The 14,166-nt window shown below is 42.2% G+C and overlaps 2 protein-coding genes across 7 annotated transcripts in view; one reads left to right on the forward strand and one right to left on the reverse strand.

The window, feature by feature from the left end:
- The window catches only part of LOC122556515 (translation initiation factor IF-2-like), a 27,488-nt gene extending 16,173 nt beyond the window's left edge, over positions 1–11,315 (reverse strand). The window contains exon 1 of one of the 3 annotated variants that reach the window (XR_006313551.1): positions 10,768–11,308. The gene's annotated coding sequence lies outside the window, so the exon portion shown is untranslated. Of the gene's footprint in view, positions 1–10,767 lie in introns of all 3 variants that reach the window. The other 2 variants (XM_043703244.1, XM_043703243.1) reach the window with 2 other exon arrangements.
- A 108-nt stretch (positions 11,316–11,423) lies between these two features.
- Positions 11,424–14,166, forward strand: part of g3bp1 (GTPase activating protein (SH3 domain) binding protein 1) — a 47,184-nt gene continuing 44,441 nt past the window's right edge. Inside the window, exons 1-2 of one of the 4 annotated variants that reach the window (XM_043703239.1) lie at positions 11,424–11,519; positions 13,580–13,696. In XM_043703239.1, coding sequence (XP_043559174.1) covers positions 13,602–13,696 — 95 coding nt within the window. In that variant the 5' untranslated portion in view covers positions 11,424–11,519; positions 13,580–13,601. The other 3 variants (XM_043703241.1, XM_043703242.1, XM_043703240.1) reach the window with 3 other exon arrangements.

The following is a 14,166-nucleotide window of genomic DNA, read 5'->3' on the forward strand; positions in this document are numbered from 1 at the left end:
CTGGAATGGCTGGATTACCTTACACTGAAAGACTGAAGCGAGTGGGCTTGTATACCCTTGAGTTTCGAAGATTGAGAGGGGATCTGATTGAGACTTATAAGATTATTAAAGGATTGGACACTCTTGAGGCAGGAAACATGTTTCCGCTGATGGGTGAGTGCCGAACCAGAGGACACAGCTTAAAAATACGGTGTAGACCATTTAGGACAGAGCTCAGGAGAAACTTCTTCACCCAGAGAGTGGTGGCTGTGTGGAATGCTCTGCCCCAGAGGGCAGTGGAGGCTCAGTCTCTGGATTCATTTAAGGAAGAGTTGGATAGAGCTCTCAAAGATAGTGGAATCAAGGGTTATGGAGATAAGGCAGGGACAGGATACTGATTAGGAATGATCAGCCATGATTATATTGAATGGCGGTGCAGGCTCGAAGGGCTGAATGGCCTACTCCTGCACCTATTGTCTATAAATAAGGAAAGCAGAACTACATGATATTGAGGAAAGGATTATAGGACTTGAAGTGTTAACTTTGTCTTCTCTCCACACAACTTGCTGAGTTTCTCCAGCAATTTGTGTTTTTGTTTGTTTCAGATCTTGGTTTTATTTCATAGTAGAGAGAGAGAGAGAGAACTTGAGAATTATGGATGTGGTGCTGGAAGCCTTTGTAATGGATCTGGACAGGAGCAGAGATGTCATTGTTTGTGAAAGAATAAGATAGGCCCAGAGACCGTCAAAGACCTGAGTCTTGTCCTGAGAAACTTGCAGGAGTGCAAAAAGAAGTCAAAAAAACCTCATTCCTGTGCTCAAGGTCACAGAATGCATCCTCACACGATATTCCCAACCACCACACCACCAGCCTGCTGAATGAATCACACCAGCATCACTCACCTGGCTGCACGTTTTTGTTCTTGGGCTTTTTCACATTATGACACCAACTGCAACAGAGCCTGTGACAATTTGACATCACTGAGAATGGAAGTGGTTCCTTCCTAATGCCAGACAATCCTACCATGCTTTTTGACATGATAAGCAAGCACAGAAGAATGAGCATGAAATCTTTGCTTTCTAACCTATCCCATTTCTCACATCTCTTCTGATATTTGTTTTCTGAAACCCAAAAACTGCTGTCTGCCCAGCTACAGCAGACTCTAGAAAAGATGAGCAACAGCATAACAGTGCTGAGGAGACCCCGATAATTGCAGTCACCACCTCAGATACTGATTCTGCATATACATTAAAGGTGAGCATAGCATTAGGATCTGCATGCAGTGAGTCATTGAACACAATTGGGTAGCAACCACGCCAGGGGAAGAAGTTGGGTCAGTGTCACTTCACTGGAGGGCAAAGTTGCGGATGGCTTCTGTGTAGCTGGTTAACCGAGAGGTAGAGAAGTGGTATTGATAGAGGAATGACTTTATCAATGATGAATGATGAATAACTTTCCATATAGGGAAAGCGATTATCTAAAACAGAAATACTAAGACTAATACTAAATTATAATCTCATCAAATCTGCAGTCCTAATTTCCTGTTGGGAGCATGAAGACCCTAGCCAAGCCATCAAATTGATTATAATAGCATCAAAAAAACATTAACATGAGTGAATGGAATTAGCAAATTGTGTAGGAATACAGTTAAACACTATCTTTTGAAGGGCTCATGCCCGAAACGTCGATTCTCCTGCTCCTTGGATGCTGCCTGACCTGCTGCGCTTTTCCAGCAACACATTTTCAGCTATTTCAGGAAGAAAGGAAAGATTGTAAAACAGAAGGTGTAGCAGCTGTCTTTGTTGTCCTGTGTGGGATGATAATATAGGAATGGAAAGACTTGAAATCTTGCTATCAGATTCAAATAGTCATTGAGCCATACAGATTGGAAACATGTCCTACATTTATGCTGACCATCAAACAAACTGTACTAATCCCATTTAACTGCACTTTGTCCAATGGCGATTATGTCCTAGCATCTTAAGTGCTTGTCCAAATGCTTCTGAAATGTTTGAGAGTACTTGCCTCCACCTCTATCTCAGATAGCATATTCCATATTTCTATCCCCTCTAGGTGAAAAAACATTTCCTCAGACCCTTCGAAACCACTTACTCCTCATCTTAAACTTAGACAAATTTGTCATGGGGAAAAGATTCTCACAATCTATCCTATATATTTCTCTCAAAATTTGTATATCTCAGTCACATCCCCTCATCAGCCTCCTGTGCTCCAGAGAAAACAAATCTGGCCTATTCAGTTTCTTCTCCTTACTGAGAATTTCCATTTTCAGATATGACGATACTATGGCTTTAAGAAGTGTATTTTGTCCTTTTTTTATTAGAAAGATTCAAACAGAGGTGCTAAGCAATCTGTCCCAAAGCCAATAAAATAAACAGCTTGCGATCTTTTGTTTTAAGTTAGAACAATAGAAGAAGCTTAAATGAGTAGGGTCAAGTTCCCAAGGAACCAGGATTTGTTTTAGTTTCAGCCTTCAGTAGCTATTGCTGGGGTCTTGAAGCTGGATATGGAAGCTCTTATTCCTCTCTCTGTTACAGCTAAAAGCTGAGGTTCTCTTCCTGCTGCTAGAATTGCATGTGAGACAATATTATGTTTACTGAATTGGCTTTTACCAAGGGTATGTTAATGGGATGTTACTATATTGGAACAGTTAATTAATCATAGTTTTATATATATATAGTATTTAGTTAAGCATTTCAATAGAATTACAATTAAGCCAATTCTTTTATTTTTGTCTGTATTTCAACTGCAGTGTATGAATTAAATGTGTTTTGTTTCTTGTAGTTTGACCAAACGACTGCATCTAGAATGCAACACCTTACAATTGCCTTTAAAATAAGAAAAGGTCGGCTTCCAGACTATCTTACCAAAATATTTTGAGGGGGTTCTGGTCCATAATACAGACAACATCATAGTGAATCTCTTTTGTACCCTCTCCAGTGTAATCACATCCTTCTGATAGTGTGGCGACCAGAACTGTGCACAGTATTCCATTTGTGACTGAACCAATCTTTTAATAAAACTGCAAAAAGACTTGCCTTCTCCTATATTTTATGCCTGGCTTGTGAAGGCAAGAATCACAGATGCCTTCTTCAGCAACCTGCCTACCTGTGTTGGCATCTTCAGGAATTTATGGACTTGTAGACCAAGGTCCCTTTGTTCCTCAATACTCCCTCGTGACCTACCATTCATTGTGTAAATCCTTCCCTTATTAGACCTCCTAAGATGCATCACCTCACACTTATCAAGATTAAATTCCAACAGTCAATGAGCTGTCCAATTTACCTGATCAATATCAGACTGTAGTCTGAGGCCATCCTTCTCACTTTCAACAATACTACCAATTTTTGTGTCATCTGCAAACTTATTAATTACCTTCCATATTCAAATCCAAATCATTAATGTACATAACAATTGCAAGGGTGCTAGCAAGTTTAGATGTATCATGTCACTCCTCCATGGGCATCATTGCCTGAGGTGGAACTTGTACTCCCTAAAATGTACCTTTACATAGCCGTTCTTGTTAATTTTTCTCTTGATCTCTCTTAGTGTGAGAGAGAGTTACATCATCATCATCAATTGCATATTCCATTATATCATTTATAGGCGGCACGGTGGCACAGTGGTTAGCACTGCTGCCTCACAGCGCCAGAGATGCGGGTTCAATTCCCGCCTCAGGCGACTGACTGTGTGGAGTTTATCTCCCTGTGTCTGCGTGGGTTTCCTCCAGGTACTCTGCTTTCCTCCCACAGTCCAAAAATGTGCAGGTTAGATGAATTGGCCATGCTAAATTGCCTGTAGTGTTAGGTGAAGGGGTAAATGTAGGGGAATGGGTCTGGGTGGGTTGCGCTTTGGTGGGTCGGTGTGGACCCGCTGAAGGGTCTGTTTCCACACTGTAAGTAATCTAATCACAGATCTCATCCAAGATCGTCTTCCAATACCTGGGTGAATTTGGTCCTACCAAGTACCTTCGTCTTTATTCAATTCCTTAAAGTAGCAGTTCTTGGCTTTGACTGCCTTTCATGAAACATGTGGAACATTCTTTGATCCAATTCTTTGCATGTCTTCTCCTCATCTTTTTATCTGGCACACTCATGACTGCATCAATGCAGCCTCTTGCTGTTGCCCTGAATATCCTTTCAAACTTCCTTACAATTTTCAGGACCCCTTTGCTTTTGTATGGTCTACTTTTGACACCTTATCCTTCCTTAATTTCTCTATCGCCATTTTGCAGATAGGTTGTCAACCAATATTTACTAGACGTTCACCAACTTCTATAGCTACAAAAACATAAATTGCGAGGAAACCTCAGCAGGTCTGGCAGCATCTGTGGAGAGAAAACAGAGTTAAATGTCTTGAGTCCAGTGACCCTTCTTCTGTTTTGAAGAATCATAGAATCCCTATAGCATTGAAGCAGGCCATTCGATCCATCAAGTCCACACCAACCCTGCGAAAAGCATCCCACCCACCACCCATCCTATCCCTGTAACCCTGCATTTCCCAATCGTGCACATCCACTAGACACTATGGGTAGTTTAGCATGGCCAATCTACCAAACCTGCACATCTTTGGAAGAAGGATCACTGGACCCAAAACAATAACTCTACTTTCTCTCCACTGATGCTACCAGACCTGCTGAGTTTTTCCCTGCAATTTATGTTTTTATTTCCGATTTCTAGCATTCACAGTTCTCTGGTCTTTTTTGATAGCTTCAATAACTCCCTTGATTACATTTCCTTTCAACAGTCCACCCAAATTCCTTTAAAAACTCTCTTCAATTTCTTCCATTTTTCTGATACCATTGCATATGTTCTGATGATACCAAAATATGTCTAAGTCTGTTGATATGGCTTCATTTCTCATCTAACAAGGATTCCCTTCCACCATGTTTGAAAGAGGCCCGCTATTGAGACCATTCCACAATCCCACTTTTGCATTCTCACCCATTCCTTCTTTCTGAGAATTAAAATAAGGTTCTTTTCTTCAAACCTGCAATATTAACAACATTCATATTCAATCAGATCATCCCTTGACATTTCTGTTGTCTCCAGCATGTTGCCTCCATCAAGCACACAATACACATGCCCGGGAGAAAGCGAGGATTGCAGATGCTTGAGGTCAGAATCAAAAAGTGTGGCGCTGGAAAAGCACAGTCGGTCAGGCAGCATCTGAGGAGTGGACAGCTGACATTTTGAGCATAAATTCTTCATCAGGAATGTCATGTTTTAAAGAGACCCTCTATAGAGTCCATGCACACACACTTGCATAGCATTCTGAAAGGATTGTTTAGTCAGTGATTCACTTTGCTTATCTGAGTGCCTGTCAATGAAGAATCTAAGATTCAATGCTGTCCTTTCACCTCCTCCTGTCTTCATTTTCCAATATACTATACTGTCAAACACACCCAAGGGGTCTTCCCAATTTGAAATCTTGAGAAAAGCTGTATCGTAACAAGCACTTTCTGCCAAGGATTGTGAGATGAAACTGATAAACCAGCTGCAGTAATTGAACATTTATTCGGATGGAAAGATGACAAGTTTAAATTCTATCCTGAATGACTGCTTAAAATTGCCCGTTCCTCTGGTCAGCTTCTCGAACCCTGGAAAATCCTGGAAAGTAGGTTTCTCTCCAGAACCAAATGGACTTCCATTAACCATGGCAAAATTTACTGGAGCAGCATTATGCTTCAGCAAAATTAAAATCACCACGTTTCACCTTGTCCAAACCCATCAAACTTTTCATTCCTGGGATCATTCTCATGAACCTCCTCTGAAGACGTTCCAGGGCCAATACATACAATATGGGGCTCAAAACTGTCCATAATACTTCAAATTTGTCTGACCAATGCTTTATAGAGCCTCAGAAGTACATCTTTGCTTTTATATTCAAGTCTTCTCATCATTGCATTTGCCTTTCTAACTACTGACTCAACCTCCAAGTTTACCTTGAAGGAATTCTGGACTAGAACTCCCAAGTCTCTTTACACTTCAGACTTCTGAATTTTCTCCCCATTTAGAAGATAGTCCATTCCTCTATCCTTCCTTCCAAAGTGTATAACCTCACACTTTCCACATTGTACTCTACCTGCCACATCTTTGCCCACTCTCCCCTAACCTGTCCAAATCCTTCTGCAGCCTCCTCGCTTCCTCAATGCTACCTGTCCATCTACCTATCTTTGTATTATCCGCAAATGCAGCCAGAATGCCCTCAATTCTTTCATCTAGATCGTTAATGTATAAAGTGAAAAGCTGTGGTCCCATGCAAAACACCACTTGTCACTGGCTGCCTTTCTGAGAAGGATCCTTTTATCTCCACTCTGCTTTCTGCCAGACAGCCAAGCTTCTATTCATGCTAGCATCATGTCTCTGACACCATGGGCTCTTATCTTACTCAGTCCAGGTAGATAACTTCCATTAGCTCTCCTTGGTCTAATCTGCTCGTTACCTCCTCAATAATTCTAGCAGATTTGTCAGAAATGACCTCTCTTTAATGAAGCCATGTTGACTTTGCCCTATTTTACCGTACACGTCAAAGTATTCAGAAATCTCATCCTTCACAATGGATTCCAGGATCTTGCTCATGACTAAGGTTAGGCTAATTGGTCTGTAATTTTTGTCTTTTGCCTTACTCCCTTTTTAAATAGGGGTGTTATGTTAGGGACTTTCCAGCCCTTGGGGACTAGCGATTCCTGAAAGATCACCACTAACGCCTCCTCTCTTCAGCTATCTCCCTTAGAACTCTGGGGTGTAGTCCATCTAGTCCAGTTATTTATCCACCTTCAGGCCATTCATTTTTTCTAGCACCTTCTCCTTGGTGATGGCCACCAAACTTAACTCTACTCCCTCACTCTCTTGATTTTTTGGAATATTACTCGTGTCTTCCACTGTGAAGACTGATGTGAAGTAATTATTCAGTTCCTCAGCCATTTCCTTGTTCCCCACTACTATCTCTCCAGCATCATTTTCCAGCGCCCAAACACCCACTTTTGCCTCTCTTTTGCCCTTTATGTATTGAAATTTTACTGCACACCTACTTTCTTAAAAAATTGTTATAGAGTCATAGAGATGTACAGCAAGGAAACAGATCCTTCGGTCCAACTCGTCCATGCCGACCAGATATCCCAACCCAATCTAGTCCGACGAGCCAGCACTTGGCATATTGGTGATAAGTTGACTATCATGAGAGTATTGATTGTTCAACTTTATGAAACACAAGTTAGGCCACGGCTAAAGTATTTTGAAAATATTGCTGTTCTTAATAAGGCAAATAAATCATAAGACCATAAGAGATTATGGCATAATTAAGCCAATGGGCCCATTGTGTCTGCTCCATTTTGACTATGGCTGATATGTTTCTCAACTCCATTCATCTGCCTTCTCCCTGTAACCCTTGATTCCCATATCAATCAATGGGCCCATCAAGAAAGAATCTATTGATCTCTGTCTTAAATACACTGGCTACGATAGCCCTCTGTGACAATGGGTTTCATCGATTAACCGTCTGCTGGCTGAAGAAATTCCTCCTCATCTCAGTTCTAAAGGGTCATCCCTTCACTGAGTCTGTGCTACTCTCTTTGGCTCTCCTACAAGTGGAAACATCTTCTCCACATCCATTCAAAGGGAAGGAGGTTATGATAAATCTTTCAGAAGAAAATTAGCTCAGCCTCAACTATTATGTCCAATTCTGGGCACTGCATTATAGGAAGGCAGTTGGACATAGTGGGCTTTTAAGGATTTTAGAGTCATAGTCATAGAGATGTACAACACAGAAACAGAGCCTTCGGTCCAAATCATCCATGCTGACCAGATATCCCAACCCAATCTAGTCCCTCTTGCCAGCACCTGGCCCATATCCCTCCAAACCCTTCCTGTTCATATACTCATCACAATGCCTTTTAAATGTTGCAATTGTACTAGCCTCCACCACTTTCTCTGGCAGCTCTTTCCATACATGTACCACGTTCTGCGTGAAAATGTTGCTCCTTAGGTCCCTTTTATATCTTTCCCCTCTCACTCTAAAACTATACTCTCTAGTTCTGGACACCCCCATCCCAGGGAAAAGACTTTGTTTATTTATCCTATTCATGTCCCTCATGATTTCATAAACTTCTCCTCTCAGCCTCTGACCCTCCAAGAAAAACAACCCTAGCCTATAGCTCCCCATAGCTCAAATCTTCCAACCCTGGCAACATCCTTGTAAATATTTTCTGAATCCTTTCAAGTTTCACAACATCCTTCCGATAGGAAGGGGACCAGACCTGCATGCAATATTCCAAAAGTGGCCTAACCAATGTCCTGTACAGCTACAACATGACCTCCCAACTCCTGTACTCAATACTCTGACCAATAAAGGAAAACATACCAAACACCTTCTTCACTGTCCTATCTACCTGCGACTCTACTTGCAAGGAGCTGTGAACCTGCTCTCCAAGGTTTCTTTGTAATACTCCCTCTAACCTTACCATTAAGTGTATAAGTCCTGCTAAGATTGCTTTCCCAAAATGCAGCAGCTCGCATTTATCTAAATTAAACTCCATTTGCCATTTCTCAGCCCACTGGCCCATCTCATCAAGATCCAGTTGTAATGAGGTAACCTCCTTTACTGTCCACTAAACCTCCAATTTTGGTGTCATCTGCAAACTTACTAACTATACCTCTTATGCTCACATCCAATTATTTGTATAAATGACAAAAAGTAGTGGACCCAGCACCAATTCTTGTGGCACTCCACTGGTCACAGGCCTCCAGTCTGAAAAACAACCCTCCATCAACACCCTCTGTCTTCTACCTTTGAGCCAGTTCTGTATCCAAATGGCTAGTACTCCCTCTATTCCATGAGATTTAACCTTGTTAACCAGTCTCCCATGGGGAACTTTGTCGAACGCTTTACTGAAATCCATTTGACAACTTATTCTCCCAAAATAGTGAAAGAGAAATCAAGAAAGGTAAATGATTCAGAGGTAGGCCATATGAAGGTGAAGGAAGCTTAGAAATATAAAAGAGGGTGTAGAAAGAAAATTATGATATAGTTCCAGGGATGAGGTGACTTCAGTTACTTGGATGGAATGGAGAAGTTCTTCTTCGACAAACAAGGTTCATAGCTGTTCAAAATCATCAGAGGTCTGGACAGAATGGATAGTGAAGATTGAGAACCAAAGGACGTAAATCTATGGTGAATGGCAAAAGAACCAAATGCGACAAAAGTTTATTTTTAAATGCAGCACATGGTTAACCTCTGTAATGCATCTTAGGAGCATGTGGTGGAAATGGATTCAATTGTGAGTTACAAAAGGGAAGAGTAAAAAGTGCAACGCGACAGGAAGGGATGGAGGAGTGGGAGTGGCTGAGTTGCTCTTGCAGAGAACTGAAATGGACTTAAAGTGCAGAATGGTTTTCTTCTGTGTTGTAATCATTTGCAAATTCTACTAGTGCAGTTTTGGTTACTGCATACATGAAGGATGTGATCTAGATAAATAGAGAGAGTACAGAGGAGATGTTTGGTAATACTGGAGAATGTCAGCCATATGTTGAAACTTTATTGCTGGAACAGCACAGCAGGTCAGGCAGCATCCAGGGAACAGGAGATTCGATGTTTCGGGCACAGGCCCTTCCATATGGAAAGATTGTTTAGATTAGATTACTTACAGTGTGGAAACAGGTCCTTCGGCCCAACAAGTCCACACCGACCCTCTGAAGAGCAACCCATCCAGACCCATTCCTCTACATTTACCCCTTCACCTAACACTATGGGCAATTTGGCATGGCCAATTCACCTAACCTGCAAATCTTTGGACTGTGGGAGGAAACCGGAGCACCCGGAGGAAACCCGCGCAGACACGGGGAGAATGTGCAAACTCCACACAGACAGTGATGGGAATTGAACCCAGGTCTCTGGTGCTGTGAGGCAACAGTGCTAACCACTGTGCCACTGTGCTGCCCACAACACTTTTTAACAGAAAAAACTGAAAAAAAGGTGATGGAATATTTTTATTTTTCATGCAATGTTTGTGTTAATGTCATTCCAAATTCTCTAGATGATTGGTAAGCCATTTCAGAGGACATTTAACAGTCAATCCACATTCCTGTGGTTCTGACGTCACATGTAGATTTAAACAACTCTACGTTTTATGACAATCATAGCACAATTATCATTAGTCAACATCTAATTCCAAAATTTTATAGAATTCAAATTTCACCATTGACTGTGATGGGATTCCAACCCAAAGCATTTTTCCAGTCAATATGACCATGACATCCAGATCACTCCCTGCATATGTAGAAAGGTTGGATGGATTTGGTCTTTTTCCACAGAAACTAGAAGGTTGAAAGGGGATTTCACCAAATAATGTAGAATTCTTGAGATCTGATAGGGTGGATGATATGAGAATGTTGCACACAATTTTCAAATTAAACAAATGAATTTTCTATCCCACAGGATTGTGAATGCTTTGCAGTTCATCATATTTAAACAAGAGAGCTGACTAGATTTCTGGATACAAATATAGATAAAGAATATGGAGCGAGTGGAAAAAGATTGATTTGAGGTAGTAAATCAGTCATGATCATAATGAATGGGAGAGCATGTTAGAATCGTTGAATGGTCTTTATAAAAAAACGAACCTGAGTAGAGCGCACAGTGGACTGAAAACAGTAGCAAATGTAGCAAGACCAAAACAAAATTAAAGCAAGTGAATGCATAGAGCACCATAAACTGGCAGAGACAGTATGTTAGGATACACTAGGCAACAAACTCACTTCAATGATGCATTACCTTATAGAATGAATTGCTCTTCTAACCCGGGCGAAGAGATCGTAGTAAATACTTTGACTCTCCACACACAGCAATGTTAAATCGTTCAATATTGAGAGTATATGTAAAATGATTAATCAGTGACGCTGTGCTTGTCTGATGAACCACATTTGTGACATAACGAACCACCTCAGCTGAAAAAAAATATAAAACAAGCGGCAGGCTTCTTTGTGGGGAGAGTTTGACGTCTACTTTTTTTTACTCACTTTAAAACTTCACGGATCTTTCGACGTCGAATAATATTGATTCTTAATAATATTTAACCTTTAAAGTGTAATTATTACTTTGAATATATTTCAAAATGTATGTTATGTGAAAGGTGAGAACACAATTTCAGAATTCAAAATTTCACCGCCAACTGTGAAAAAAAGATGCATGATTTATATGGGGCTCCAAACTCTCCCTATCTTTAATCCCATCCTGGCCATTCCTCCTCCTAGTCCTTTCATGGCGACCGCCTTCTCAGACAGAGCCCGCCCTTCGAACTGTCGGTCAAGGTTAACTCCTCATGCGATTGGTTGCTACCGCACATTGCACCGCCCCCTCTACGGGGTCTCCCCGCGGCTCCTGCAGCCGTTGCCGATCCACCGAACTTGCTGGCAGGTCAAGCCCCGCCCTCGTGCGGCCCCCCAGCCGCTATTGGCTCGCGGGGTTGATCCCCATGCCATTGACGGTCGGAGCTGTCAATCAGGCCTTCCTTCTCTGCCCAGCAGGTTGGTGCGTGATTCGGCCGGCGCTCTCCTCGGCGGTGCGGGTATTTTTCTTTAATTTTCCCACCCAAAATATTCCAAACCCTCCCACCCCCATAACCCCGGGAGTGAAAAAAAAATCAGTTGCGCGGCCTGGGGAGGTTGTTAGCCTTCTTGTTCTTGCTCGAAACTCTTCTCACTCCCGGATTCCTGCGGTGAGTGAACTGAGCGGCTCGGGGCGGGGGGGGGGAGCCGGCGGCGGGGCCTGGGGTGAGGGGAAGAGAGAGAGAAAAGATAGTGAGGGAAGGCCAGGCGAGTCCGGGCCGCGCGGCACCGCCGCCATTTTAAACACAGGCCGCGACGGCGACCCGAGAGAGGTTGGCGTGTGAGGGAAGCCCGGTGATTCTCCCCTCCCCCTCTTCCTCCCTCTCCCCCCGTGTGTTTTTTTAATCAAACAACTCACCCCCCCCCCCCCCCCCCCCCATCTTTGCACGTGGAATGCACCCGATATTCCCGCGTCTTTAATGCCTCCCACCCTGAGGCCTTTCCTCCCTTGTCCCTTACAGCTCCACGTGTTGTGGAGCTCGGCTCGGCCTCTACCTGCCCTGTGCCATCCGATCACTTTATCCACATGTGACAGGGCGGGAAGTGTGTGTTCAGGGGCTGGGGCATTGTCTGGGTCTCTCCCCACCCCACTTTTTTTGAGGACGCTCGTGTCTCCTCTCCTGTCACTTGAGATTATTTCCCGAGTAGTGGAGTCTTGCCCTTAAACATACGAGCGAATCCTACGGAAACAGTGGATCATTTGGAAGGGGAGAACGATGCCTTTCTTCCTGCCGTTCAGCGTTTGTCTTTCAGGAAAATGTCTCGCCATTGTTACGCAAAATGGCCAGATCTCCTTGAGGTTTTGCATTTCTTTGGTTGACAGGTTCAAGCAGACGGCCCCTCACTGTAATCCTTTGTAAATTACTTTTAATTCTGCGTGAACCAGAAAGTTACAACGTTTGCTGGTTGTAATTGTAAGCAAAATGTTGAAAATACGCTGTCAGCAATCCCTTTAATATTTGCAGAATTCTCTGGGATGAAAGTGGAGACTGAGAAGACCTATTCCTGTCTCAATGATAAATCTGGGCGAAGGTGAGGTCTGCAGATGCTGAAGATTAGAGTGGTGCTGATGAAGGGCTTTTGCTGATTTTCCTGCTGCTCGGATGCTGCCTGACCTGCTGTGCTTTTCCAGTACCACTCTAATTTTGTCAGTGATAAATCTGCAGAATGGGGGGGGGGAAACAAAAGGAAACCAGAGTGCTGCAATGTTTTGCACTCTGGTCTTGTTTTTTTTTCTGTCAGGATCACATAACTGTAATCACTTCTCAAAATTGGATGTCCATATTGGAGCGTTATAATGTTTTTTGGTAATCTGGCAATGTTAATTTGACTTTTTAATATTTCCGCAAGTAATGATTCTCTAAGCAAAGGGGTAAGGGATGCTCAGGGTATATTGGGCAGCACAATAGTGAGCACTGCTGCCTCACAGTGCCAGTGACCTGGGTTCGATTCCAGCCTTGGGCTACTGTATGGAGTTTGCATGTTCTTCCTATGACTGCATGGGTTTTCTCCCACAGTCCAAAGTTGTGCAGGTTTGGTGAATTGGCCATGTTAAAATAGCCCATAGTGTTCAGGCATGTGTAGGTTAGGTGCATTAGGCAGGAGACTATGTAGGGTAATGGGGTCTGGGTGGGACACTTTGGAGGGTTGGTATGGACTTACTGGGCCAATGGCCTGTTTCCACAATGTAGGGATTCTGTTCTATATCCTATACTCTCTGTTATATACTCCACAATTCAACCTTACATAAAGTGAAAAAAATTTCATTCTGCACTTGACTATCAGAACCCAAATAAAACTCCACTATACCAAGTTTTACAATCCTTTATGATTGTTGAGTTAAATCTTTGAATTCTTACTTCAGAATTTTAATTGTATTTCTATGGTTTTGGCTTGATCAATTTAAACTCTTATTAATTGGGTTGGTTGGCTTGTACAATTGTAATAAGGTAGCCCTGTTTTGTTTTTTCCTTGTATAGCAATTCTCAGTTGACCAAAGAGATGGTGATGGAGAAGCCAAGTCCCCTGCTTGTAGGGCGGGAATTTGTGAGGCAGTATTACACACTGTTGAACCAGGCCCCTGACTATTTACACAGGTAAGTTGGCATTTTTATGTAACCATTTTTTTTAAAGTGATTGAAGACAAGAGCCTGTCTGTGATTGGATCAACTAAAGATTGCTTTGTCAATTTGGTTTGGAAGTTATGGCAAGAGGTTTAAAAAAAGTGGAAGTGGGTGACCATTTTCAGATTAAATTCAATGTTTTATATAATCTATTTTCTCCAACCCCAAAGTGTATCAGTTACTATAACGGTACTTGTTCATTTTGTTCAAGCTTCTTTCATCTGAAGCTCCCTCTAGGTTGTTAGCTATTGCCTTACTCATCTGTCAGGTCTGTACAGAATTAAACTTGATAAAAAGTACTAGCTTAGAAGGCAACAAACTAAAGAAGTGATATTTTACGAAGGACAATAGACTTAAAAGTTATAAAATGTTTGTTACTATCTATTACCTTTCATCAGGTTTTTCTAACAGGTAGTCTAGCGTATAACCATTATTGTAGCAAA

Source organism: Chiloscyllium plagiosum, chromosome 14 (assembly GCF_004010195.1).
Source record: "Chiloscyllium plagiosum isolate BGI_BamShark_2017 chromosome 14, ASM401019v2, whole genome shotgun sequence".
Taxonomy (NCBI): Eukaryota; Metazoa; Chordata; class Chondrichthyes; order Orectolobiformes; family Hemiscylliidae; genus Chiloscyllium; species Chiloscyllium plagiosum.